Source organism: Perognathus longimembris, chromosome 20, assembly GCF_023159225.1.
Source record: "Perognathus longimembris pacificus isolate PPM17 chromosome 20, ASM2315922v1, whole genome shotgun sequence".
NCBI classification, from domain to species: Eukaryota; Metazoa; Chordata; class Mammalia; order Rodentia; family Heteromyidae; genus Perognathus; species Perognathus longimembris.
Window position 1 is genome coordinate 25,228,888 of NC_063180.1, and position 21,863 is coordinate 25,250,750.

The 21,863-nt window shown below is 55.6% G+C and overlaps 3 protein-coding genes across 8 annotated transcripts; 1 reads left to right on the forward strand and 2 right to left on the reverse strand.

Moving 5' to 3' along the window:
• Nucleotides 1-38: 38 nt before the first annotated feature.
• Tmc4 (transmembrane channel like 4) lies at nt 39-7,840 on the reverse strand. Of its 2 annotated transcripts, XM_048330191.1 has the most exons (15): nt 7,561-7,840; nt 6,701-6,911; nt 5,229-5,374; nt 4,746-4,975; nt 4,476-4,597; nt 4,071-4,218; nt 3,280-3,447; nt 2,926-3,089; nt 2,291-2,417; nt 1,958-2,055; nt 1,435-1,618; nt 1,040-1,170; nt 771-926; nt 500-578; nt 39-337 (listed from the first exon to the last, which is right to left on the reverse strand). In XM_048330191.1, exons 1-15 carry the CDS (start codon nt 7,637-7,639, stop codon nt 269-271), a joined length of 2,112 nt encoding a protein of 703 aa, XP_048186148.1. In that variant the 5' UTR covers nt 7,640-7,840; the 3' UTR covers nt 39-268. The 2 variants fall into 2 exon arrangements, with proteins under 2 accessions (XP_048186148.1, XP_048186149.1); XM_048330192.1 differs by lacking the exon at nt 3,280-3,447 and having other exon boundaries at nt 7,561-7,690.
• A 127-nt stretch (nt 7,841-7,967) lies between these two features.
• On the reverse strand, nt 7,968-17,745 carry Mboat7 (membrane bound O-acyltransferase domain containing 7). Of its 2 annotated transcripts, XM_048330196.1 has the most exons (8): nt 17,519-17,745; nt 16,764-16,842; nt 16,526-16,655; nt 15,689-15,815; nt 13,343-13,502; nt 11,793-12,153; nt 9,664-9,840; nt 7,976-8,894 (listed from the first exon to the last, which is right to left on the reverse strand). In XM_048330196.1, exons 2-8 carry the CDS (start codon nt 16,837-16,839, stop codon nt 8,501-8,503), a joined length of 1,425 nt encoding a protein of 474 aa, XP_048186153.1. In that variant the 5' UTR covers nt 16,840-16,842; nt 17,519-17,745; the 3' UTR covers nt 7,976-8,500. The 2 variants fall into 2 exon arrangements, with proteins under 2 accessions (XP_048186154.1, XP_048186153.1); XM_048330197.1 differs by lacking the exons at nt 15,689-15,815; nt 16,764-16,842; nt 17,519-17,745 and having other exon boundaries at nt 7,968-8,894; nt 16,526-16,639.
• A 220-nt stretch (nt 17,746-17,965) lies between these two features.
• Tsen34 (tRNA splicing endonuclease subunit 34) lies at nt 17,966-21,847 on the forward strand. Of its 4 annotated transcripts, XM_048330206.1 has the most exons (6): nt 17,966-17,984; nt 18,479-18,532; nt 19,211-19,457; nt 19,606-19,852; nt 19,987-20,244; nt 21,400-21,845. In XM_048330206.1, exons 3-6 carry the CDS (start codon nt 19,215-19,217, stop codon nt 21,585-21,587), a joined length of 936 nt encoding a protein of 311 aa, XP_048186163.1. In that variant the 5' UTR covers nt 17,966-17,984; nt 18,479-18,532; nt 19,211-19,214; the 3' UTR covers nt 21,588-21,845. The 4 variants fall into 4 exon arrangements, with proteins under 4 accessions (XP_048186163.1, XP_048186164.1, XP_048186162.1 ...); XM_048330207.1 differs by lacking the exon at nt 17,966-17,984 and having other exon boundaries at nt 18,383-18,532; nt 20,008-20,244; nt 21,400-21,847; XM_048330205.1 differs by lacking the exon at nt 17,966-17,984 and having other exon boundaries at nt 18,384-18,553.
• The last annotated feature ends 16 nt before the right edge of the window (nt 21,848-21,863 follow it).

Genomic DNA, 21,863 nt, shown 5'->3' on the forward strand with positions numbered 1-21,863 from the left:
TCTTGGACTAGAGCCCTAGACCTAGACAGGGCTAGAACGTCAAGGTGGCATCAGGACGCGGGTTGGAAAGCACTCAGCCGTTCTGGCCGTGTTTATTAATATAATTAAGAGGTTCCAAAGAGAGCCGGGACTTGGCGGCGGAGGCTCTGGAGAATCTTCGGATTCAGGGCTCAGGAGAGCTCCATCATTTTACACTTGACGGAGCCCAGACTTATTACAAAGGTGATCTGGACCTGAAGGTGGGACGTGGTTACCACAGGCTGGCTGGTCAAAGGGCCCCATTGGCCGAGCTCAGAGCCACAGCTCGCTGTGCCAGAAAGACTTTGTTCTGTGCTTCCTAGGGTAATAAGGTATGGGGGTGAGACACACATTCTCTTCCTTGATCCCTTTGCATCTTGGAGGAGGAGGAGCCCTTCCCTTTCCTTTTTATTCCCCTTCCTTCCCCTCCCTTTTCCTCCTCTTCCCTCCCCTTCCCTTCCCTTGGACAGGCATGGCTCACTCTCTCTATCTGACGTTTAAATTCGGAGATGAGGCGCCCATAGGAGTTAGCCAGAGCCACAGTACACGTCATCAGTATGCTAGAAAAGACAGAGATGCCCAGAAGACAGGTTATCTTCAACATTAAGGCTCTCTAGAAACCAGAGGCTGAGCCTCAAAACCCCTCCAGCCCCTCTTTTCTCAGGGCCCCAGCCCCCTCCCTCACACAGGTGATTAACCCCAGATGACATACACATTGAATAGTCTGGGCTCCCCTCCCGCACTTCCCTCACCTGGAGAGTAGCAGAAAGGGCACAGCAAAAGCCTGGGAACCCAAAAAGAAAAGGAAGTTCTGGGCTGTCTGAGGGAGGTTTTCAATGGACTCGGGAATGTGGACCCAGATGGATGACTTCCCCCGGAACGGGCCACACAGTTTAGAAGGTGGGATCCTGGAGGCAGAGATCAGATGGGCTTAGGAAGGCCAGAATCAGAATCCTTAAAGCAGAGCGAAGGATGGAGAGTGTGTTGAGGGAGGAAGGGAGGTTGGGGCTCTCACACTTACAGAAAGATGCTGTAAAGCACAGTAACTGCAGAGATGGCCAGGCCCAGGAGCAGGACCAGGGGGAAAAACAGATTTGCTGTAGAGGCCCGGAAGGTGCGGGAAGCCGGGGAGCAGGTGGAGAAGAGGGTGAGCTGGGGGGTTGGAGGGAGATGACAGAAAAAGGAGATCTTTGACCCTACAGTCTTCTGCCTCACCTTTTTGCTTGTCAGGGAATCTGAATTCCCAGGAATCGGAGCCTTCATCGCTCAGACATAGAAGTGGGGGGGGGGTCCCCTCCTCCTGACCCACAACTCTGCCATGCAGTGCAGTGTTCTCCTTCCTCAGGACCTACATGAGTTGTCAAGAACCCAGCACTTACCCCAGCACCTGCGGGCCCAGACCCTGGGCCCCCTTACCTTCTTCAGACAGAAAAGCAGCAGAAACTTGGCTGTGTTGAGCAGAGGCAGTAAAGGGCAGAAGAAGCTCCCCACCCAGACCACGGTCTGTGCATATAGGAGGCCCAGCACCTCGTCAGGAACCTGGAACTCCTGAGTCCCCGCCAGTCGCCCCAGGGCCCCAGGACAGAGGCCACAGAGTATTCTGAGGGCCAAATGGGGTGGGGCAGTCTGAGAAGTGCTGGCCAGGTTTCTCCCACCAGCACAGTCCCACCCATCAACCCCAAAGGGAAGATATAAAGAGTGAAGCTTTTAATATCAGGTGGTCTGAGTGTGTCAAGGGACAGAGCCTGAGGCCTGGCCTGAGGACTGGCGGGACCCATAGGTACCAAGGAGGTAGGGGTTACAAAATGACTTGGGAGAGGGTTGGGAGCCTGGGACCTAAGGCTAAGACAGAGGCCCCTGAGTAAAAAAAAGGAAGAGCTGTGTTTCAGGGCGGAGCCTTAATAATTGGGGTGGGGTCACAGAGGGGCAGGGCTCTCACTTCCGAGGAAACTGGATGAGCAGCATGACAGCCAGGCCAGTCAACAAATCAAAGAGCAGGAGTTTGTACATCTCCTGGCCCAGCTTAGTCTCCCAGCACTGACAAAGGAAAAATTCCAGTCAACGTGACCCCTAGATCCCTGCACTCACAAGCCTAAACATCCAACGCTTCAAAGCTGAAGCCTATGAGACCCGCCCCCCTCCCATCCATGCATTCTGGCATGTCTTTTCAAGCATCCACCCTACCCCCTGGCACCCTTAAGCTTCATTTCAGGCCTCACAAAGTCCCACTGCCAAGCCCAGGAAGGCACAAGCTGGTCCCCAGCCTGCTTACTGGAAGTTCCTTGTAATTGTAGCCACAGGTCTGGCATGCCTCTGCCTCGGAGTTACCCCCACAAGTGATCTGATTCCAGAGAGAGATGAGCAGGAACAGCAGGGAGGCGAAGCGCAGAGTCACAGTCCTGCGTGGGGAAAGCAAGGAAAGGAAAGCAGTGACCCCAAGGCCCACTATAGATCAGGTCCCTCCTGTGTGGCCCATCTGTGATTTCCATAGATTGAAGAAACCGAGGCTCAGTGTCACAGTCAGGTTTGAATCTAGAACTCTCTAGATATTCCCATATTCAAGGGACTTCTGTGTGTGTGTGTGTGTGTGTGTGTGTGTGTGTGTGTGTGTGTGTGTGTGTACTGGGGCTTGAATTCAGGGTCTGGGTGTTATCCCTTAGCTTTTTTGCTCAAAGCTGATGCACTACCACTTGAGCCACAGCACCACTTCTGACTTTTTGGTAGTTAATTTCAGATAAGAATCCCAGGCTGGCTTTGAAGAGTTATCCTCAGATCCCAGTTTCTTGAGTGTCTAGGATTACAGACATGAGCTATGGGTGCTCTGTCTTATCTGGCAACAACAAAGGATCTTCTGATACACCCCATCCTCATCTCCCAGCACCCATGTCGGCCCCGCGAGGCTGTAACCTGAGCAGGATGAGTATGATCTGATGGCTCTGGGTGTAGCCCTCCAGCGGGGCCATGAGCTTGAACACGGGCGGTAGAATGAAGTTGACCCCAGAAATGAAGATGGATGGGAGGTAATCCACCACAAGCTTTAACAGTGGCGTCTGTTGAACAAGGGATGTCTCCTGGGAGAGAGAGTGGATCAAAGAAAGTACCATGCTGAAGGCTCTCCCCAAACCTCTTCCTCCCTAAGGGTCTCCCCAAACCCGAGTGATACAGCCCATCTCTCTTTGCCTCCTATGATCCGATCCCAAGAACCCTAGAGCTCACCCCCCATAGCCCTCCAGACCACTCCTCCCACCGGGCCCTGTGCACCTTCAGCTCCGCAGCGGCGCCCGTGGCCCAGTAGACGCCGTAGAAGGCCGCCCCCAGGAGCGCCAACACTAGCAGGTTGAGCAGCAACCGCACCGACCACACCTTGACCCACTGGCCCAGCGTCCGCCCCGCAGCCTGGCACCGGACCGCTGCTTCCTCCAGCTCCACCTGAGGCCGGGAGAGATGTCCCCTTGCCCTCCATTCCTCCAGCTGTGTGTGGGGGTCCTGAGCGCTCTTCACGTGGAACGGATACAGCCCTCAACCACTCTGAGGACTTCGGTAGCCCTTTCTCCAGCCCTCTTGACTGCAGGGGTGGGGGGTATTTGGTTCTCTTGGCAAAGCCCCTCTCTCTAGCCAGCCCTGCGTCCAAGCCCCGCCCCAACTAGGCTCTGCCCAGAATCCAAAGGCCTCGCCCCTCTCAGGACCCGCTCGTCCTCCTTGGTTAGACCTGAGGTCCTGCCTCCTTAGGTCTCACCTTTTCCTCATTGGCTTAGACCGGGCCTGAGTCCCCGCCCTCTTAGGGCCCTCCCCTCCGGTCTCAGGCTGGAACCGAGGCCCCACCCCTCTGAGGCCCCTCCCCATACTTCTTGCCTGCACTTCCAAAGCAGCTCTGTTCCTGCATCCTTTGTCCTCTGGCATTTCCTAGCTGTGGCCTTCTCGTGGCCCTATCATACTCCAAGAGTGGCCTCTTTTGAAGGAAGCTCCACCTGGTTTTTCCCGGGGCCCTAGGGGTGGGTGAGCCCCTGCGCCCCATCTGTAGGGTCCTGCGGTTTCCTGATCCCCAAGCACACCTGCAGTTCATAGCGGATGTTGCGCTGGCGCAGCCGCACGTTCTCGTCCCCACAGAGGCCGAAGTCCCAGGCTGAGAACACCCGGTGGCTGTAGCTGGTCAGAGCCTCAGACTCGGCCAACAACGTCTGCCTCAGCCCGGACACGGAGCTGAGAGGAGAGAGACCAGGACAGTGTTGGGGAGCGGGATTGGGGCCCATCTTAGGGGACAAAGGCAACGTGAGGCCTATTTGACGAGCTGAGAACAAGACACAGGGTCCCATGAGATCATTGACACCCAAGGCCAAGAGAAACTCAGAGGTGGGCTCAGAACCCAGACATCCAGAAGAGACACAGAGACGAGGGAGACAGGAGGCCAAGACAAAAGAGGGGGCTTCAATGATCACCATGGCATGGGAGTCACTGACCGGCGCAGGATGAGCAGCAGGCAGATGAGGCCAGAGGCAAAGACGGAGCACAGGTAGGTGAGCGCCAGGGTAGGACGAGGAGGATAGAACCCGTAAAAGAGAGGGGACCATTCCAGATAGCCCTGCGGACACAAAGGCAGCTGGCATCACTGTGGGGCCCGGAGTAGGCAGCGGTCAAGGAGCTGGGCCACCCGGTGTGCAGGCAGGGATATCGTGTGGGTCACTGAGGCCCAGCGGAGGGGCCAGTGTCTCTGAGACCCCTGGTCCTACCTCTCCAGAGAGCAAGTTGAAGATCTGGGTGGGAAAAGTGACCAGACCCTGGGTGTGGGGGCTGTAAGAGCCACAGGATGAGGCCGTATGGCCAGGGGGTCCTGGGGGAGCCCCTTCCAACCAGGTGGGCAGCAACTTCATGCAGACTTCGAACACAGATGCCACCACGTTAAGTAGCACCAGGAAACGCAGAAGGGAGAAGTAGGAGGCGGTGCCACCACCAAACTGTCCTGCAGGGGGCAGCAGAGAGGACTCAGGATCGTTTTCCGTAGACCCTGGTCCTCCTCCCTCAGACCCAGGGGTACAGAACCCCAGTCCTCCTCCCTCAGACCCAGGAGTCCAGAATCCCAGTCCTCCTCCCTCAGACCCAGGGGTCCAGAACCCCAGCCTCCTCCCTCAGACCCAGGGGTCCAGAACCCCAGCCTCCTCCCTCAGATCCAGGGGTTTGGGCCCCAGCCTCCTCCCCTTCGGACCCCACCACACCCCCAATCTTCTTCAGTGTCCATGCCCAGGGCTGCAAGTTTTGCATTCCTTCCTTCATCTTTTCCTTAGACCTGGAAAGCAGCCGGGCCCAGTGGGCAGCCCTAGACCCAGAGGTGTATGCTGCTTGGTCTTTGGCCTGGCCCTTCCTGGAAAGTAAACAAGTCAAAAAGGAAAATGAGGAGCTTCTAATGGGAACCAGCCAAAGGTAGAAACAAACAGATTCAATGAGGAATTAAACTTTGGTATACTCCACTACTCAGAAATAGAATACTCTGTAGCACAAAGGTAGAGTGCTATGTAGCAGCAAAAAGGAAACCAACCAAATTAATGCTTGAGAGGCAAAGTAGAAAAGAAAAAAAGTAGATTCCAGAGTTGGAGGAAGCAAGATCCTGTGTTCAAGGCAAGCATGGACTACATGGAGAAACCCCACTTCAAAAAAAAAAAAAAAAAAAAAGCCAGGCGCTGGTCATTCACACCTGTAATCCTAATCCTAGCTGCTCAGGAGGCTGAGATCAGAGGATCACAGTTCAAGGCCAGCCTGGACAGAAAAGTCCCTATGAAACTCTTTGGTTTTTTTTTTTGGCCAGTCCTGGGGCTTGGACTCAGGGCCTGAGCACTGTCCCTGGCTTCTTCTTGCTCAAGGCTATCACTCTGCCACTTGAGCCACAGCGCCACTTCTGGCCATTTTCTGTATATGTGGTGCTGGGGAATCAAACCCAGGGCCTCATGTATAGGAGGCAAGCACTCTTGCCACTAGGCCACATCCCCAGCCCCCTATGAAACTCTTATCTCCAATTAACTACTAGAAAATCAGAAGTGGCCCTGTGGCTCAAAGTGGTACAGCACTAGCCTTGAGCAAAAGAGCTCAGGGACAGTGCCCAGGCCCTGATTTCAAGCCCCACAACCAACAATTTTTTTATTAAAAAGAAAAAGAAAAGAAGGCTGGGAATGTGGCTTAATGGTACAGTGCTTGCTTAGCATGCATAAAGCACTGGGTTTAACTCCTCAACATCACATAAGCAGAAAAGGCCAGAAGTGGCGCTGTGGCTCAAATGGTAGAGTGCTAGCCTTGAGCAAAAAGAAGCTCAGGGACAGTGCTCAGGCCCTGAGTTCAAGCCCTGGGACTGGCAAAAAAAAAAAAAAAAAGAAATGTAGAGCCACTCATGGTGGTTCATAACTATAATTCCCAAAGACACTCTTAAAAAAAACAAAAACAAGCCTGGCACTGGTGGCTCATGTTTGTAATCTTAGCTACTTAACAGGCTGAGATCTAGAGGATTATGGCTCAAAGCTCTTATATCCAGTTAGCTACCAAAAAGCCAGAAGTAGAGCTGTGGTTTGAGTGATAGAAAGTTGGCTCCCAGGCCCTGAGTTCAAATCCCAGTACTAACACTAAAACAAAACCCCCAAACAGGTAATGTGTCAAAGCTCCCCTGGAGGGAGAAATGGTTTGGGGAGGGGTGAGCAGTCACCTGTGAGTCCTTCTTGCCTGCATGGGCCAGGGCAGTTCCCGGGAGGGGTGAGGATCCTGAGGCTGCAATGGGGTGACTTCTGGAAAGGGCTGGGGGTTCCTTCCTCCATCATTCTCCTCTTCCAGTGCTCCCCAAGGTAGCACACCGGGACCACGGTACCGGAGGGTGGCAGCACTGGGGAGCTCATTCAGCACAGAGGACAGGGCCCGGCCTGGCCGGAGAGTAAAGGGCTGGGGAGGCTCAGACATCCCTGCCCTAAACCTATTTCCTCAGACCCAGAGTCTAGGCCGCAACCTCTCCCCTCAGACCTGGGGGTCCAGGCCCCAACGTCCTCCCTCAGACCCAGAGTCCAGACTTCTGCCTCCTCCCTCAGACCCAGAGTCCAGACTCCAGCCTCCTCCCTCAGACCTGGGGGTCCAGGCCCCAACCTCCTCCCTCAGACCCAGAGTCCAGACCCCAGCCTCCTCCCTCAGACCCAGGGGTCCAGGCCCCAGCTCTCCACCATCAGACCAGCGATCCAGACTGCTAAACTCCCCCTACACAGGCAGAAGTGTTCCCCACCCTGCACTCCGTTTATGTTAAGTCTGAGGAGTCCAGTGGCCATTTCCTTCTCCCTGCTCAGGAGCCTGGGATTAAGGTCCTGCCCATGTCTGAGTCCCGGGCCTGGCTGGGCTCCTCTCCTTCGGCATAGCTGGGTCTCAATCTCCTCCTCTTTAATCCAGCCCCCCTCCCACAAGTCCCTTCTCAATAAAGGGCTTTAGTGGAGAACCTTGCTTCAGCCCTCAGGGCCCAAGGGCTCCGCCTGGCCCCCCCTTTCACTATTGAGAGGGGGCCAGGATCAGGACTCCTCTGGCTCTCACCTCCTCTGGCCCCCAGGGGGGCTGTCCACCCTGCAGGGGGGACCCAGGCTTCTGAATACCAGGCAGGGTTCTCCTCCATGGCCTTGGGCACCGTCGTTTCCGTGTAACTCTAGTGGCCCCCAAGGTGGAGCCAAGAAAGGGAGGGGCCCAGGGCAGGGCTGTACCCAGCCACCAGGTGGCCAGTAGGGAACACAATGCACTTCCTAGAAGTCAGGCCTACTGGGAAACAGGAAGTCCACCCCGTCTGTGGCACATCCCATCTGAGTTTGCTGGCCCCCATATTCCCACTGGCTGAAAGTCTCACACCCAGATGCCTGTGCAACACTTTATTGGGAAAGGTTTACAGTTCAGACCCGTGTGAAGCCCAGGACCACAGGAGGGACCTGGAGGTGACTCCTGCAAGAGCATCCCCCTGCCCTTCCCCCCCACCCACAGCGGTTTCCCCTTTAAGAAATGGAAGGTCATGTTCCCTTCCACGTCTGAAAGACTGGTTTGATGGAAGTAACATTGGAACAAGACACAAGAAGAGGTTCTCTGTCCCAGAACCTGGCCTTGGCACTCCTGTCCCTATCGGATGGGGGTGGGGGGGGCATTGAGAAGGATTTACTCAAGCCACATCTCCATGGGGCCCTTCTCGGCATTCAGGGAGGAAGTTTAACTCTCTATTCTTCCCCAACTGGAGCAGGATCAGAGCAGAGCAGGTGTGGATGACACCCTCACTTTAGCAACCTGCTGGGCACAGGGCAGGGCAGAGAACTGGGGAGCTCTGTCAAGGGGGGAACACCAGCCTTGCTTCAGGCAGAGTAGTCAGCTGAGGGAGAAGGGGCTCCTCCAGGCTCCCAGCTGTTTGGGAGCCTCTTGCCGGGAGAAGAGACAGCAGCCTGCTTTGCAGAATTTCCACACCAAAGTTTGGAGACTGACGGATGTGGGTGCCTGCAGCTCACTCTTCACGAAGCTTCTCCTGGGAGAGGCCGGAGGCCTGGGCCTGCAGGGCTGCCTTCCGCCGGCTAGGACTGCCCCCACCCAGAGCCAGCCCCAGCCCGAGACAGGCCAGGGCCAGGATGTGGATGCAGAAGTAGATAGAGGCCCAGTACCGGAGTGTATCGCCCATGGAGAGCAGCACGAAGCCCATGCACATGTAGTCGTAGGCACGCATCTTCAGGAACCAGTGCACCCAGTCCCAGACCTGCTGGCCCCTGGCACCCAGCCGTGTGCGCACGGCTGACTCCAGAGAGCCCTCGGCCGCCAGGCACAGCGGGATGGTCAGGAAGCTCAGGTAGTAGCCAGGGTGCAGGCCATGCCAGTAGGCGCTCAGGAGCATGGTCCAGGCACTCCTGGGGGAGGGGGGGCAGTCAAAACCTGGGAATCCAAGATCCAGCCCTCCACCCACAAGTCTTCCTCCCTAGCTCCCAAGGGTGGAGGAAGCTAAGGGTTCTGTCTCATGTTCAAAGCTCCTCCTCCCTCAGGACCAAAAGTCCTAACTCTTTAGCCCTGCAACTCAACATAGGTCCCAGGTGATCTGGGCTCAGTATCATCTTAGAACTTGTCAGAATTTGAAATTCTTTATCTCCAATCAACAATCAAAATGCTGGAAATGGAGGTGTAGCTCAAGTGGTAGGGTGGCAGCCTTCAGTAAGAGATGCTAATCAAGAGAGCAAGAGGCCCTGAGTTCAAGCCCTCTTACTGGCACACACGCACACACTCACTGCAAAGCCCCAAGTCTAAAACCCCAGTGCCGCCTGAAATTTAAAACCTCAACCCAGTGGAGCCAGTACTTTCTCAGCCATACATTAAATACCTCAACCATTTTATGTCACTTCATCTGCCCATCAAATAAGTTATCAGCATTGAACAGCTATGGAAGCCAAGTGGCCAGCCAACCCCCTCAAGGTTGCTCAGTGGCCCACAGGTGAGCAGTACACTGCTTGCTTCTATGGAAGGTGTCATGACCTTAGGCCCAGGGTTTACCCCAGCACAAGAAGTCAAGGAAACTACAACTCCCATGAGCCTCAAGAACAAGGGCTCAGCAGCAACTGCAGGCATGCCAAGGCAGCTGGGAAATGTAGTCCCGTGCTGTCCTGGGGGAGGGGGGGGTCCCCTCACCTCAGGACGTAAGAGCGAGCAGGTGAACTCTTGTAGATGTACTGAGCCAGCCACCACTGCACCGTCATGTTCCAGTACCGCATGCCGTCCCGCACCCGCACGCAGAAGTCAGTGCTGTAGCAGTCGATGTTGCGGATGGTCTCATAGTCATACTCCAAGGAAGCGGCTTTCTCCGGACTGGGGGTGGGGGTGAGGGTGGGGACAGACATGCAGCTCAGCCAGGCCCCACCAATCCCGCTCCTGTCCCAGCCCCGGTGCTAAGGAGGGGGTTCTGACCAGGGAACAGCACTTGCTCCGGCTGCTACACTTGCTAGGGCCACAGTGGGGGAGGTCCTATGGGGGGCATGGGGCACAGCTCACTTGGGGACTCTCCTTCCCTTGGTCATGGTCAACTGAGGTCTGCCACAGCCACAAAACACCTGGGGGGCTTCAGCTGCTAAGCTGGGAAGTCCTCTAGCGAGCAGACTGTTATTCAAAGTAGCTTCCAACACAGACACAGCAGCTGCTGAACAAGTTCCTAAGGAGGTGGTTCCTGGTTGCTAAGGAGATGGTATAGAACGTGACTCTCAGGGATTTGTTGCTAGGGAAAGGGCATTCCTTAGCAACAAGCCCCCCCCACCCTAGTGGGGGAAGCTTCCAGCACAGGCCTTTATCCTGGTCCCTATGGGTGCTCAAGAAGTGTCACCTCCATGAACCCAGGGGTTTCCTGGTCACTGCTGCAAACAGCCTCAGCACTGCGAACCTGGCTCGGCCTATGCAAATGCCCGTGACTTCTGATGACAGGATGCAGCCATCCTTTAGAAGTGAGTGGGCTTGGTGCATTTAGAGAACTTTAGCAGCTGGAGGTCTACCCATGACTACAAGGGCAGTGGTAAATTCACAGGGAGGCAGGGGGTGGCGTCACTACCCCCAAACACCATGGCAGTTTGTGACTGCTAGGGGGTGGCACACCCCTAGCAAGGACTGGTTTTTTTTTCTGGTCTGTCATGGGACTTGATCAGGGCCTGGGCACTGTCCTGAGCTCTTTTGCTCAAGGCCAGCGCTCAACTACTTTGAGCCCCAACTCCACTTCCAGTTTTTCTGGTGGTTAGTTAGTTCAAAATAGAGTCGCATGGACATTTCTGTCCAGGCCAGCTTTGAACCATGATCCTCAGATCTCAGCCTCCAGAGCAACTAGGATTATGGGCATCCACCTGCACCTGGCTAGGAGTGGCTCTTAATTCCCCAGCCCAGGAGGAAGGCAGACAGGAAGTTCCAGGAGGCTCTGCCATTGTGAGGGATGACATTTCCCTAGCAACACAGAAGCCAAATGTCCTCAACAAGACAGCTGAATACTTTGTAGCTCTGCGACTAATGACTTATGAGTGTCAGGCTGGAGCTCAGGCTCAGATTCCTTGGCCACAGGAAGATGACCTGTGGTCACTAGGAAGGGAGCTCCCTCCACTGGAGGCAAGCAGAAAGTGATACTATTCCCTTCAAAAGTACTCAGAAGGGTGAGCTCTGAGGATCACAGTTCAAAGTCAGCCTGGGCAGGAAAGTCCGTGAGACCCTTACCTCTAATGAACTAGAAAAAAAGCCAGAAGTGGAGCTGTGGCTCAAATGGTAGAGTGCCAGCCTTGAGCTTTAGAAAGACCTAAGGCACAATACTCAGGCCCTGAGTTCAAGCCCCTGTATTGGCACTAAGTATATAAATAAATAAATAAATAAATAAAATAAAATAAAATAACTTTTGGAAAGGAGTGATCCCAGTCTGTCAGGATCCCATTTGCCTATTGATCCATCACTACCAATAGACTGTATTTCTAGCCAGGGAGCGCAGTGTGATTCTGGGGGTGACACTTCCACGACACAAGGCAAAGATGTGGTTGCTAAGAGACCACGTTCCTCTCCCTAGCAACAGAGGACAACTCACCACAGAGGGGTGACAAGCGCTAGCAACAGACAAGGGGCACAGGCGCCACTTCCCCAAAGCCCAGGGGAGGTGGGCGGTGAAGGCCAGGGGATGACACACCAGCCAGCCACGGGCGGTGGCCCTGCCCCTGATCCCTGCTCTCCTCCCTGCTCAGGGGCAGGCCCAGCCCTTGGTGATGGGGCCTGCCGAGTCTTGGGGGGTGTCCCTCCCGCCTGACCTGCTGGGGGGTGGGCATTGGAGGGTGGGGCCGGCCCCGGCCCGGGCTTTGGCGGCCACGGGGTAGGCCCCGAAGCCAGCGGCAATGCAGCCACACTCGGCTGCAATCCAGGCCACGTAGAAGCGCATGCGGAAGGCGAAGAAGACGGGGATCATGTAGAAGAGGCGGGCGGGTAGTGGGCGGGCGTAGAAGGCGTCCTCGCGCACGGCCTCCAGCGGGAAGAGGTGCGAGGAGAGCAGGAAGAGCAGGCCGAAGAGCGGGGCTGGCCAGGCGCGGCGCAGCAGGGGCCGCAGGCTGGGCACCGACTCAGGGAAGGGCTGTTCCAGCCAGTCCAGGTACGTGCGGTAGCGGAAGAAGGGGCCTGCGGAGGCAGGGAGGGGCAGGTGGTCAGATGTGTTGGGACTGGGGCAGGAGATGGAGGAGAGGTGCAGAGACCCAAAAGATGAGGACAGGGGCTAGAGTCAGGGAGGATAAAGGACTCCGAAAGAGGGGCAGAAATTAGAGCTGGGTGCTGGTAGTACATGCCTGTAATCTCTACTACTGGGGAGGCTGCAACATGAGGCTCAAGGTTGAAATACAGCCTACCGCAGAAAGGTCTGGAGACACTTATCTGCAATTAACCAGTAAAAAACTGGAAGTAGAACTGTGGAAGCACCTTGAGCAAAAAGCTAAGGGATGATGCCGACTATTGTGAGTTCACACATATATACATACACACATGTAGAGAAGGATAAAGACCCTGGGAACGAAGGGGACTGGGACTTTGAGACAGATCAGACCTGGAGGTGGGGTGATTTCACTGTGAATGAGTCATGGAAGAGAAAGTAGATGGGAGATGGAAGTCAATTAGGGATGGATGGAGCTCACTTAAATGTTTCTTGTGGGGAACATGAAACTGTTATACAGAGAGATGTTTTTGTAATTTTGTAGCCATCCTAAAAGCCAGTGACTTGCTTCAGGATAAATACTTGAATAACAGCTCCCTAAGTCTGAGGTAGGAGAATCATGAGTTCAAAGCCACCCTGGACTACACAGTGCAGATTCTGTATCAAAAAACAAAGGCTTCCCCGGGTGCTGGTGGCTCACACCTGTAATCCTAGCTACTCGGGAGGCTGAGATCTGAGGATCACCAGGAAGCCAGTCTGGGCAAGAAAGTCTGTGAGACACTTACTTCAACAAACTACTCAGAAACAGCTGGAAGTGGTGCCTTGGCTCAAGTGGTAGAGTGGTAGCAGCCTTGAGCCAAAGAAGCTCAGAGACAGCACCCAGGCCCCGAGTTCAAGCCCTACCACTGACAAAACAAAAACCAAGTCTGGATGGGTATGGCTCTGATGGTAGAGGAATCGGCTCTGATGGTAGAGGAATCGGTCCTCCGGGATGACAGCAGTATCTACCAGGGCAATGGAGTTGAGCAGAAGAGCGGGACAAGGCTGGGCACAGGCAGGAGGTGCTGGGGTGAAAGCAGCCCTGAGGAAAGGCAGGGCAGAAAGAGAGAACAGGCATGGAATTCTGGTGGAGGGGGAGCGGGATGCAGGGGCAGGTCCACTTACCTGTCATGATCCCCACATAGCAGTAGCTGTAGCTGAGCGTCTCCATCAAGGAGGGGACTTCAGGCAGCAGCCCCAGAGGGGGCTCTTTGCTGAAGCCAGAGGCCATTTCCTTCCTCTGGGCCAGGTGTAGGTCCTGGACTTCACTAGCCAGGCTCACCAGCTGGGAAAAGGGGGACAGGGGCTGAGATCTTAAACTGGTGCAGAATGTCTGCAGGTGGTACCTTCCCTAAGCTCAGCCTTGGGCCGTGCATGCTGTCACCTAATTGTATATGTAGCTTTACATACCATCCACAAACACTGGCACACCATACACACACACCCCTTCCCAGGAGCACAAGAACCTATCCAGCAAATTGCCTTGCCATTTATGCCCCTCCAAATGGAACACAACATCCCTCGTTTGCTAAAGCAAGTCTTCTAGTGGCTTTCCTAAGAGAGAGTGCTACAGAGCATCCCTCACTCCCCCCCCCGCCCCCGACCCAACAAGTCTACTATTTTCCCTCCTTTCTGCTTCCACTGGAGACCTGGGGCTGTCTTCCTGCCTTTCCAGATCCACTTTCAACCCAGAGGCAACAGGGGTGTGTGTGGCTTCCTGCTGGGTTCAGTAGTCAAGATCCCAATAGATGGAGGAAGGCAGGAGGGTGAGCCGATGACCCAAGAAAGATGGTGCTACACAACACTTATTCCTATGGAACTTTACAACCTACCCCACCCCAAACTCCAGGCCCAGGATCGCTAATAGCTCCCAACTTCTGCACTTCTCCTTCTCCTCCTCTCTATCCTGGCTCTCACCAATGTGAATGAGCACCCCTGGAATGACTCCCAAAGCAGCATTTCCTGTGGGAACTCAGCCACCTTCCAATAGACAGAATACATGCAGCTGCCACCTCTGGCCACTGGCCGTTTCATAAAGGAATCCTGTCTCATCCGGTCTTGCTCTTCCCATTTTAATTCTCCTTGTGGCATTCAGGATGAATTATCATTAGTTTTCTTTTGTGCCGGTCCTGGGGCATGAGCTCAGGGCCTGGGTGCTGTCTCTGAATTGTTTTGCTCAAGGGTAGAAGCTCTACTGCTTGAGCCACGGTTCTACTTCTGGCTTTCTGGTGCTTAACTGGAGATAAGAGTCTCATAAGACTTTCTTACCTGGACTGGCTTCGAACTGTGATCCTCAGATCTCAGCCTCCTGAGTAGTTAGGTGAAGGGTGTGAGCCAGCAGCGCCCAGCTAAGGGCGAATTATGTTTAAATATGTAACACTGGGGGCTGGGGATATAGCCTAGTGGCAAGAGTGCCTGCCTCGGATACACGAGGCCCTAGGTTCGATTCCCCAGCACCACATATACAGAAAATGGCCAGAAGCGGCGCTGTGGCTCAAGTGGCAGAGTGCTAGCCTTGAGTGGGAAGAAGCCAGGGACAGTGCTTAGGCCCTGAGTCCAAGGCCCAGGACTGGCCAAAAAAAAAAAAAAAAAAAAATATGTAACACTGAATGCACTCTGTCTCTAAGAAACGAACCCGGTAAGACACTGGTGCCTCATGCCTATAATCCTAGCTACTCAGGAGACTGAGATCTGAGGATTGCGGTTTGAAGCCAGCTTGGGCAGAAAGCCCATGAGACTATCTCCAATAAACCTCTCAAACTCTGTAAGTGGCACTGTGGCTCAAGCGGTAGAGTGCTAATCTTGAGCACAAAAGCTCACGGACAGCACTTAGGCCCTGAGTTCAAGCCCCAGAAGAGCTGCCCAAACCTCACTGTGCTCTGCAAAAAGTAGATGCAGCTGGCAGTGTGTGGTATGCAGCCCACTGGTCTGCAAACATCTCGACAGGTTCTTCCCCAGCTCTTCTCTTAGCTGGCCAACCCGCCTATCCTTGAACTCCTGATAAGAACATGGAAGTCTGGAGAAACCAGTTCTCAAGCTCAAGAGTCCCTGTTCACTGATATCCATCACTGGCTCCTGACATAGTAGGAGGCCATTTCTGTGTTGGTTGAGGGCAGAGGCCATGTCTGTTTTTAACCCACCTTCTTAGGTGACTAACAGGCAGAGCTAGACTCAAGAATATGCCGGCAAAGCAAACCGGACAGGTATACTCCAAGTGCCAAATCACGCCTCCTGTTGGGAGCACTGGGGCCATTTCTTTACTCCAGAACAAGTGAAGAGGTGAAAACTTGCTTAAGAGTATGCAACAGATGAACCTTGTTCCTAGCAACTGGCAAAGGCCCATGCTTAAGGTCGTAAAAGACAAAAATCCCTCCCACCCCCTCCCCCATAGGGATGAGGAGGTGGAGGGTGGGGGTGTGGAAGAAATGGCTCCCAGGGAGGATGGAGGGAGTAGTGCACCCCAAGTCTGACCTTCAGTGTCAACAGCAGCTGGACGGCATTGGTGAAGGGCGTGGGAGTGGGCAGGCCCAGCAGGCTGAGGGCTCGGAAGAACAGGAGATAGGAGAAGGTCCAGGCCAGAGCCAGGGCATGGCAGGAGCTGGGGCAGAGGTGGGAGGTGGCTGTGCTGGACACAGGGACCTCAGTCTCTGCTTCCCCCTCCCAAGGTCTAGCCAGAAATCCCCCCCACCCATCTCTTCCCACTCAAATAGAAAACAGCAGGGCAGAGAGGGGACAGAGGATGGCAGGCAGGGGCAGAAGCGATGCAGCCACATGGAGGAAAACAATGAAGAGGGGTAAAGAACAGCTTCAGATCTGAGAATGAAGGCTCAAAGCCAGCCTGGGCAGGAGAGCTTGTGAGACTTATCTCCAATTAACCAGCAAAAAATCAGGAAGCAGAGCAGTGACTCAAGTGGCAGAGCACTGGTCTTGAGCAAAGAAAGTAGGGGAGTTGTCCAGGCCCTGAGTTCAAGCCTCAGTACCAGAATACAGAGAAAGACAAATAAAAAAGGGAAGTTTCAAGGTGAAGACCTTTTAGTCCTCCAGTTTTTTTTTTCCTTCACCACCAACATCAGGATAGGGGGTAGAGATGAGTAATGCATAAGTGAATGGTGACAGGTCCAACTTTGACATGTATATACAAGACTGAGGTGCAGGAGATAGGAGAAAACAAGACCGACTAAACACAGGACAGAGAAATAAGAGAAAAACAGGAGGGATCAAGAAAATAAAGCAGAAGCAGCAGAAGACCCACAGAGGAAATAGGCCGCTTCCTCCTCTCCCTCCTCCCCTCCTGCCCCTCCATCTCACCAGGGCTGAGCCTGAATGAGGGCCCAGGTCCCCAGAATGGTGACCAGAGAGTGCAAAGTGTGGGGGCCACAAGTGAACAAGGTGAGCCCCAGGCCCACTGCTGCTGCCCCCCATTTCTTCAGCCCAGGTCCTGCAGGAAAAAGGGGACAGCGTAAGCCTAGCATTTTCTAGTGGGGGACCCCACCTGCCTCTCTCTCTGCCCTCCCCTTTTATTTTCCACTGAGGGAACCTGACTCACCAGCTTTTTTAAAGAGGAAGCCGATGGGGATGGAGATAAGTAGAACCATTAGGTATGTCCATTCTTCGGGTGACATGGTCTGGAGAAGAAGCGAGAGGAGGGCAGGGGGCCTCACAATAAGAACCCAGGTGTGGCTTCCAGTTCCTCCAGCTTCTGGCAGTCCTTCTCCGAGGAGGAAGGGGCCTATCCAGGCTCCACCCTCTCCTTTTGAGAACCCAGGAGACCAGGCCAGGGTCCTCTTCTCCCAGGACCCAGAAGTTCCATTTCTTTCTGAGTAAAAATAAAAAGCTACTCCCCTTACCCCTAATCTAGGACATCTTTCCCATTGGGACCCCAAGACAACCCCTTTACCAGACTCTTTCGCTCTCAGAGCCCAGGAATCCAGCCTTCCCACTCCCTCTTCCTTTGAGAACTCAAGGACCCCTCGATGTGCCTCCCCAGGTCCCTCAACCTCTTCAAGAATCCAGAGCCCCTCCCACCCCGCCAACCAATCCCTTTTCCTTCCCAAACACCCTAAGGAGACTAGGCCTCCAGCCTCTATCTCTTCGGAGCTACAGGGCCTCCCCTCCCTAGACCCGACAGCCGATTTCCTCAGCCCTGATCCTCAGGTCCCCCACACGAGTAAACCTGGAGCGGAGTCTGACCCGATCGGGCAGAGCCACAGGCGGCGTTGGTCCCCGCACCCGGTCCACTGCCGATCGGCCCTGCCCGCACCCGGCCCACCTGCCGGCCCACACTCCCCGCACCCGGCCCACCTGAGCCGCCCACCGGGCGAGAGGAGGCCCGGCAGCCCGAACCTCAGCCCACCGCGGCCCGCGCCACGCCTCCCCGTCTCGGCACAACCCCGAGGCGCGGAAAGGTCCGGGGTCGAAGCCGCCGTAAGGACTCGGGAGAGGCACACCGGGAACGCGCCCGAGAGTGGACTCCGGGGTGCGTTCGAACTGCGGAGCTCCGGGCGCGGAGCCGCGAGTACGTGAGGGGGCGTGGCCTCGTGCTCGGGGCGGGGCGAGGCCGGAGCTCCGCGCCCAGAGGACGCGGGATTGGGCGAGGGAGGAGGCGTGGCCACAGCTAGGCGCCCGGGAGGGGGCGGGGCCTGCGCAGGGCTTCTTCCGGCACAGTTCGGAGATCGCACACCCAGCCCGGGGGCGGGACCATAAACTTCGGCTGTCTCCGAGGATAGATGCATACTTCAATCGCGGCGCTCGGCCGGATGTGGGCGAGGTACGGGCTTCGGCTTTCTTCGCAGATACCCACCCGAGTACTGGAGGTCGCGGATCGGGTGGGGGAGAAGCCACAGGCTCTGGTTTACTGAGCATGAGAGACCTTGGTTTAGTGAAGAGCGAAGCACGAGTCTTTTGGAGGAAAGAGGGACACTCGCTAAAGGGGCAGGACCCTGGAGGACTCCGCGGCCCGCGGGGGCGTGGCCACGAGCCATTTTTCCAACGTGCGTGGGCGGGTCAGCGTGGGCGGGACCAGGACCCTGGCGTGGGCGGGATCAGCAAGGTCCGCGGGGCGGGGCCGTGGCCCTGACGTGGGCGGGGTTTGCGTGGGCGGGGTCGACTTTGCGCTGGGCTGCGTGGTGGGGGTGACGAAAGTGACGCCGGGGGTCGGCATGATGGGTGGGGGGGAGGAATAGGAAGCGGTGCCTGGAGCGCTACGTAGGGGCTGGCTCCGCCTTGATGAGTTGTTTACAAGGTGACTTCCTCGGATGACAGGGCGGCCTTCTGAATAGGAGAAGCGAGGACGCACACTGAACGCTTCCGAGTGGGGTGAGCCTGCCAGCAGACAGCGTGTGACCTAGAGTCCGGGGTGTGGGATTCACTCGTGGGAGCACAAGTGGCTGGGAGGGGCGGGGCCACAGGCTGCGGGGCTGCTGGGAGCCGCTGAGGCCCGGACGCCAAAACCTTGCGTTTCGGGAGGGCTGCCGAGTGGGGCAAAGAGAGGAAACTCAACCTGGGAATCGCTTACATTCGGAACGGGGGCGGGGCCCGGGGTCGGCCTCCGCGGGCTGCGCTGGGAGGGGCGGGGTCTCCGGGGGTGGGGCCCCGAGCTGGAGTAGGGCTGCCGACGGCCGGACGGGGCGGGGCCTGGTGCGGAGGCGGTGGAAGAGCCGAGTCGCGGTGGCTCAGAGGGGCGAGGGCGGAGATCGAGGGTCGGGTGGAGCGCGTGCCGTTGCTAAGCTCCCAACACCTCCCGAGGGAAGACGCCCACTTGGCCAAAAGGCGTCCTCCACATGGCCATTCCGGGGTGGGGGCGTGGCCTGCGGCTGGTGGCCGCTCGGTGGTGGCCCACTGCGGGCCCGGCAAAGCGCCCCCGCGCCCTTCAGGGGCCGGGCGGAGCAAGGCCACGCCCACTGCCTCCGGGTGAGCGGGGCCGCGGGGCCCGGGGGGCGTGGGGGAGCCCTGGGCGGCCGGCCTCGCGGTGACTTCGGCGTCTCCACCCGGCAGGAGGATGTTGGTGGTAGAGGTGGCGAATGGCCGCTCGTTGGTGTGGGGGGCCGAGGCGGTGCAGGCGCTGCGGGAGCGCTTGGGTGTCGGGGGCCGCACGGTGGGCTCCCTGCCTCGCGGGCCCCGCCAAAACTCCCGCCTGGGCCTCCCGCTGCTGCTCATGCCGGAAGAGGCGCGGCTCCTGGCTGAGATCGGCGCCGTGACCCTGGTCAGCGCCCCGCGTCCCGATCCCCGCCAGCACGACCTGGTAAGAGTTAGGGCGCCCTGAGGTGGTGGGATCTGGGAGATCTCATTCTGGAAAGAATAGCTGTGAGGGCGTAGGGGGCCGGGATTCCTGACTTCCTAAGGGGCCCGCGGAGTGGGTCTCGGGGCTCCCCCTACGTTTATTTCTTAAGTCTCTGGCAGCGTTCAAGCTCCAGCAAGACCAGAGCTTCCGGGAGCAAAGCACGTTGGCTGCCGAGGCCCGAGAGACTCGGCGGCAGGAGCTGCAGGATAAGATCGCAGAAGGCCAAGCCGCCAAGAAGCAGAGGTTGGACCAGGATTCAGGGGCGGCTGGCGGCAGTCAGGAGGCCAGCGGGAGCCAAGCAGCGGAAGGGAGTGACGCCAATGATGGCCAGGCTTCTGGGGAGCCGGAGGGAACAGGTGAGAGCTGGATCTGGACGGAGGCCTGGTGGGGAAGGCGGGTTATGGAGGAATTCTGGCTCGCTTTCCCTGGGAGTGGGAAGACTTTGTCCTTGAAGTTACAAGATTTTTCTCTGCTCTCCCCCACCCCCCAGTTCTCTCCTCTTCAAAACCAGGACCTTCAAATGAGGTGGCCCCGCTGTCTAGATCGGCCCTGCTTGTCCAGCTGGCCACTGCCAGGCCTCGACCCGTTAAAGCTAGGCCTCTAGATTGGCGGGTCCAGTCCAAAGACTGGCCCCATGCTGGTCGTCCCGCCCATGAGCTTCGCTACAGCATCTACAAAGACCTGTGGGAGCACGGCTTCTTCCTCAGTGGTGCTGGCAAGTTTGGCGGTGACTTTCTGGTATATCCTGGTGAGTGTGCGTCTGGGCTCCACTGGCTGCCTTTTCTCTATTAGTGTCATTTTTTTCTTAAGTGTCTGAAACATAAGACAAGCAGCACTCTTCTGGTGCTCATCTGCAGTGCAGCTAAGTAAGTAAATACAGACTCAGGATCCATGTGCCAGAAACTTCACAGCCAAATTGGAAATTTGGAAAGGAGCCACTGTGATAGGCTAGTTGCCAAATGTGATAGTTGTCAAGGCAACAGCATTAGTTACCAAAAATCATGGAATTCCGTGTGTGCTTATAAAATGTAATCCATGGGAGAAAAGGTGGAGGAAATGTCTATGGAAAACTTATTTTCATAGATATGCAGATACCTGTTATTTAAATTACCACCGAGCCTTCAGATTTACATTATTTTAGGTCCAGCCTTTTACTAGTCATATAATTTTTTTTTTTTGCCAGTCCTGGGGCTTGAACTCAGGGCCTGAGCACCATCCCTGGCTTCTTTTTTGCTCAAGGCTAGCACTCTACCACTTGAGCCACAGCGCCACTTCGGGCTTTTGCTATATATGTGGTGCTAAGGATTCGAACCCAGGGCTTCATGTATGCAAGGCAAGCACTCTACCACTAGGCCATATTCCCAGCCCCCATATAATTTTTTGTCTTACAAGTATTGTAAGTTTTTTAACCTGTGTGATTTAATCATTTCCATGTGATTAAGTGGCTTTGTAGCTATGTGAGTGCTACTATATATATATATTTTTTCCAGTACTAGAGTTGGAACTCAGCCTCATACATGTTCCTTGGGCTCCTTTGTTTTCCTATTGGTTATTTTGAGAGTGGGTCTTGCTTTTTCCCTGGGCCCACACCTGGACTGTGATCCTCCAGTTTTACTTTTCCATCACATTTAGGGTGACAGGTATGCCACAATCCCCAACTTCTTCCACTGAGATGGGGGCTCTCAATATTTGTTTTTGTCCATAATTTTGTCTCACAATTTTCTGTCTCACTGTACCTGAGATGACAGTGCCTGCCCTTGCTACTATAGTAAGAAAAGAAACGTCCCTAGAAGTAGATTTTTTAGGTCACATTCATGGTGCTGAAATGATCCTGTATCCGTGTACCAGTATCTTCCTATTCTCTGCCTTTGGGAACCCCTACATACCTGTCTCCCTCCCGCAGGTGACCCGCTCCGTTTCCACGCCCACTACATTGCTCAGTGTTGGGCTCCTGACGACCCCATCCCACTCCAAGATCTAGTTTCTGCTGGCCGCCTTGGGACCAGCGTCAGAAAGACATTGCTGCTGTGCTCTCCTCAGCCTGATGGTAAGGTGGTCTACACCTCCCTGCAGTGGGCCAGCCTGCAGTGAGCACCAGACGCCCAGGGCACGTGGCTGAGCCTCAGTGAGAGCCTTCCTGGATGGTCCCAGGCTCATCTCTGGTGGAGGCCAGCACTCCTGCTTCCCTAGGGTTTGGAACACTACAGCTTTTCATCACTTACTGGTTGAGCTGTTTTTGTAGTTTATTTCTAAACTGTGAGCTTCTTCTTCACAGAGGGTCTAAGGTTTGACCCCTCTTTGTTTTCTACAGGGCCTAGATCTCAATAAATTTTGTTGAATAAATGTCGTTTGTGATTTCTGAGTCCC

What these genes read in the sequence shown, in the direction of transcription:
- Tsen34 (XM_048330206.1), top strand. Translation starts at nt 19,215, where the DNA reads ATGTTGGTGGTAGAGGTGGCGAATGGCCGCTCGTTGGTGTGGGGGGCC. An exon ending in ATCCCCGCCAGCACGACCTG is followed by an intron (nt 19,458 to 19,605) that starts GTAAGAGTTAGG and finishes TTATTTCTTAAG; the next exon opens with TCTCTGGCAGCGTTCAAGCT. An exon ending in TGACTTTCTGGTATATCCTG is followed by an intron (nt 20,245 to 21,399) that starts GTGAGTGTGCGT and finishes TCCCTCCCGCAG; the next exon opens with GTGACCCGCTCCGTTTCCAC.
- Tmc4 (XM_048330191.1), bottom strand. Translation starts at nt 7,639, where the DNA reads ATGGAGGAGAACCCTGCCTGGTATTCAGAAGCCTGGGTCCCCCCTGCA. An exon ending in ACATCCGCTATGAACTGCAG is followed by an intron (nt 3,448 to 4,070) that starts GTGTGCTTGGGG and finishes TCCCGGCCTCAG; the next exon opens with GTGGAGCTGGAGGAAGCAGC. An exon ending in GTGCTTTACAGCATCTTTCT is followed by an intron (nt 927 to 1,039) that starts GTAAGTGTGAGA and finishes CTCTGCCTCCAG; the next exon opens with GATCCCACCTTCTAAACTGT.
- Mboat7 (XM_048330196.1), bottom strand. Translation starts at nt 16,839, where the DNA reads ATGTCACCCGAAGAATGGACATACCTAATGGTTCTACTTATCTCCATC. An exon ending in CTCATTCAGGCTCAGCCCTG is followed by an intron (nt 15,816 to 16,525) that starts GTGAGATGGAGG and finishes CCTCTGCCCCAG; the next exon opens with CTCCTGCCATGCCCTGGCTC. An exon ending in GCTCGCTCTTACGTCCTGAG is followed by an intron (nt 8,895 to 9,663) that starts GTGAGGGGACCC and finishes CCCCTCCCCCAG; the next exon opens with GAGTGCCTGGACCATGCTCC.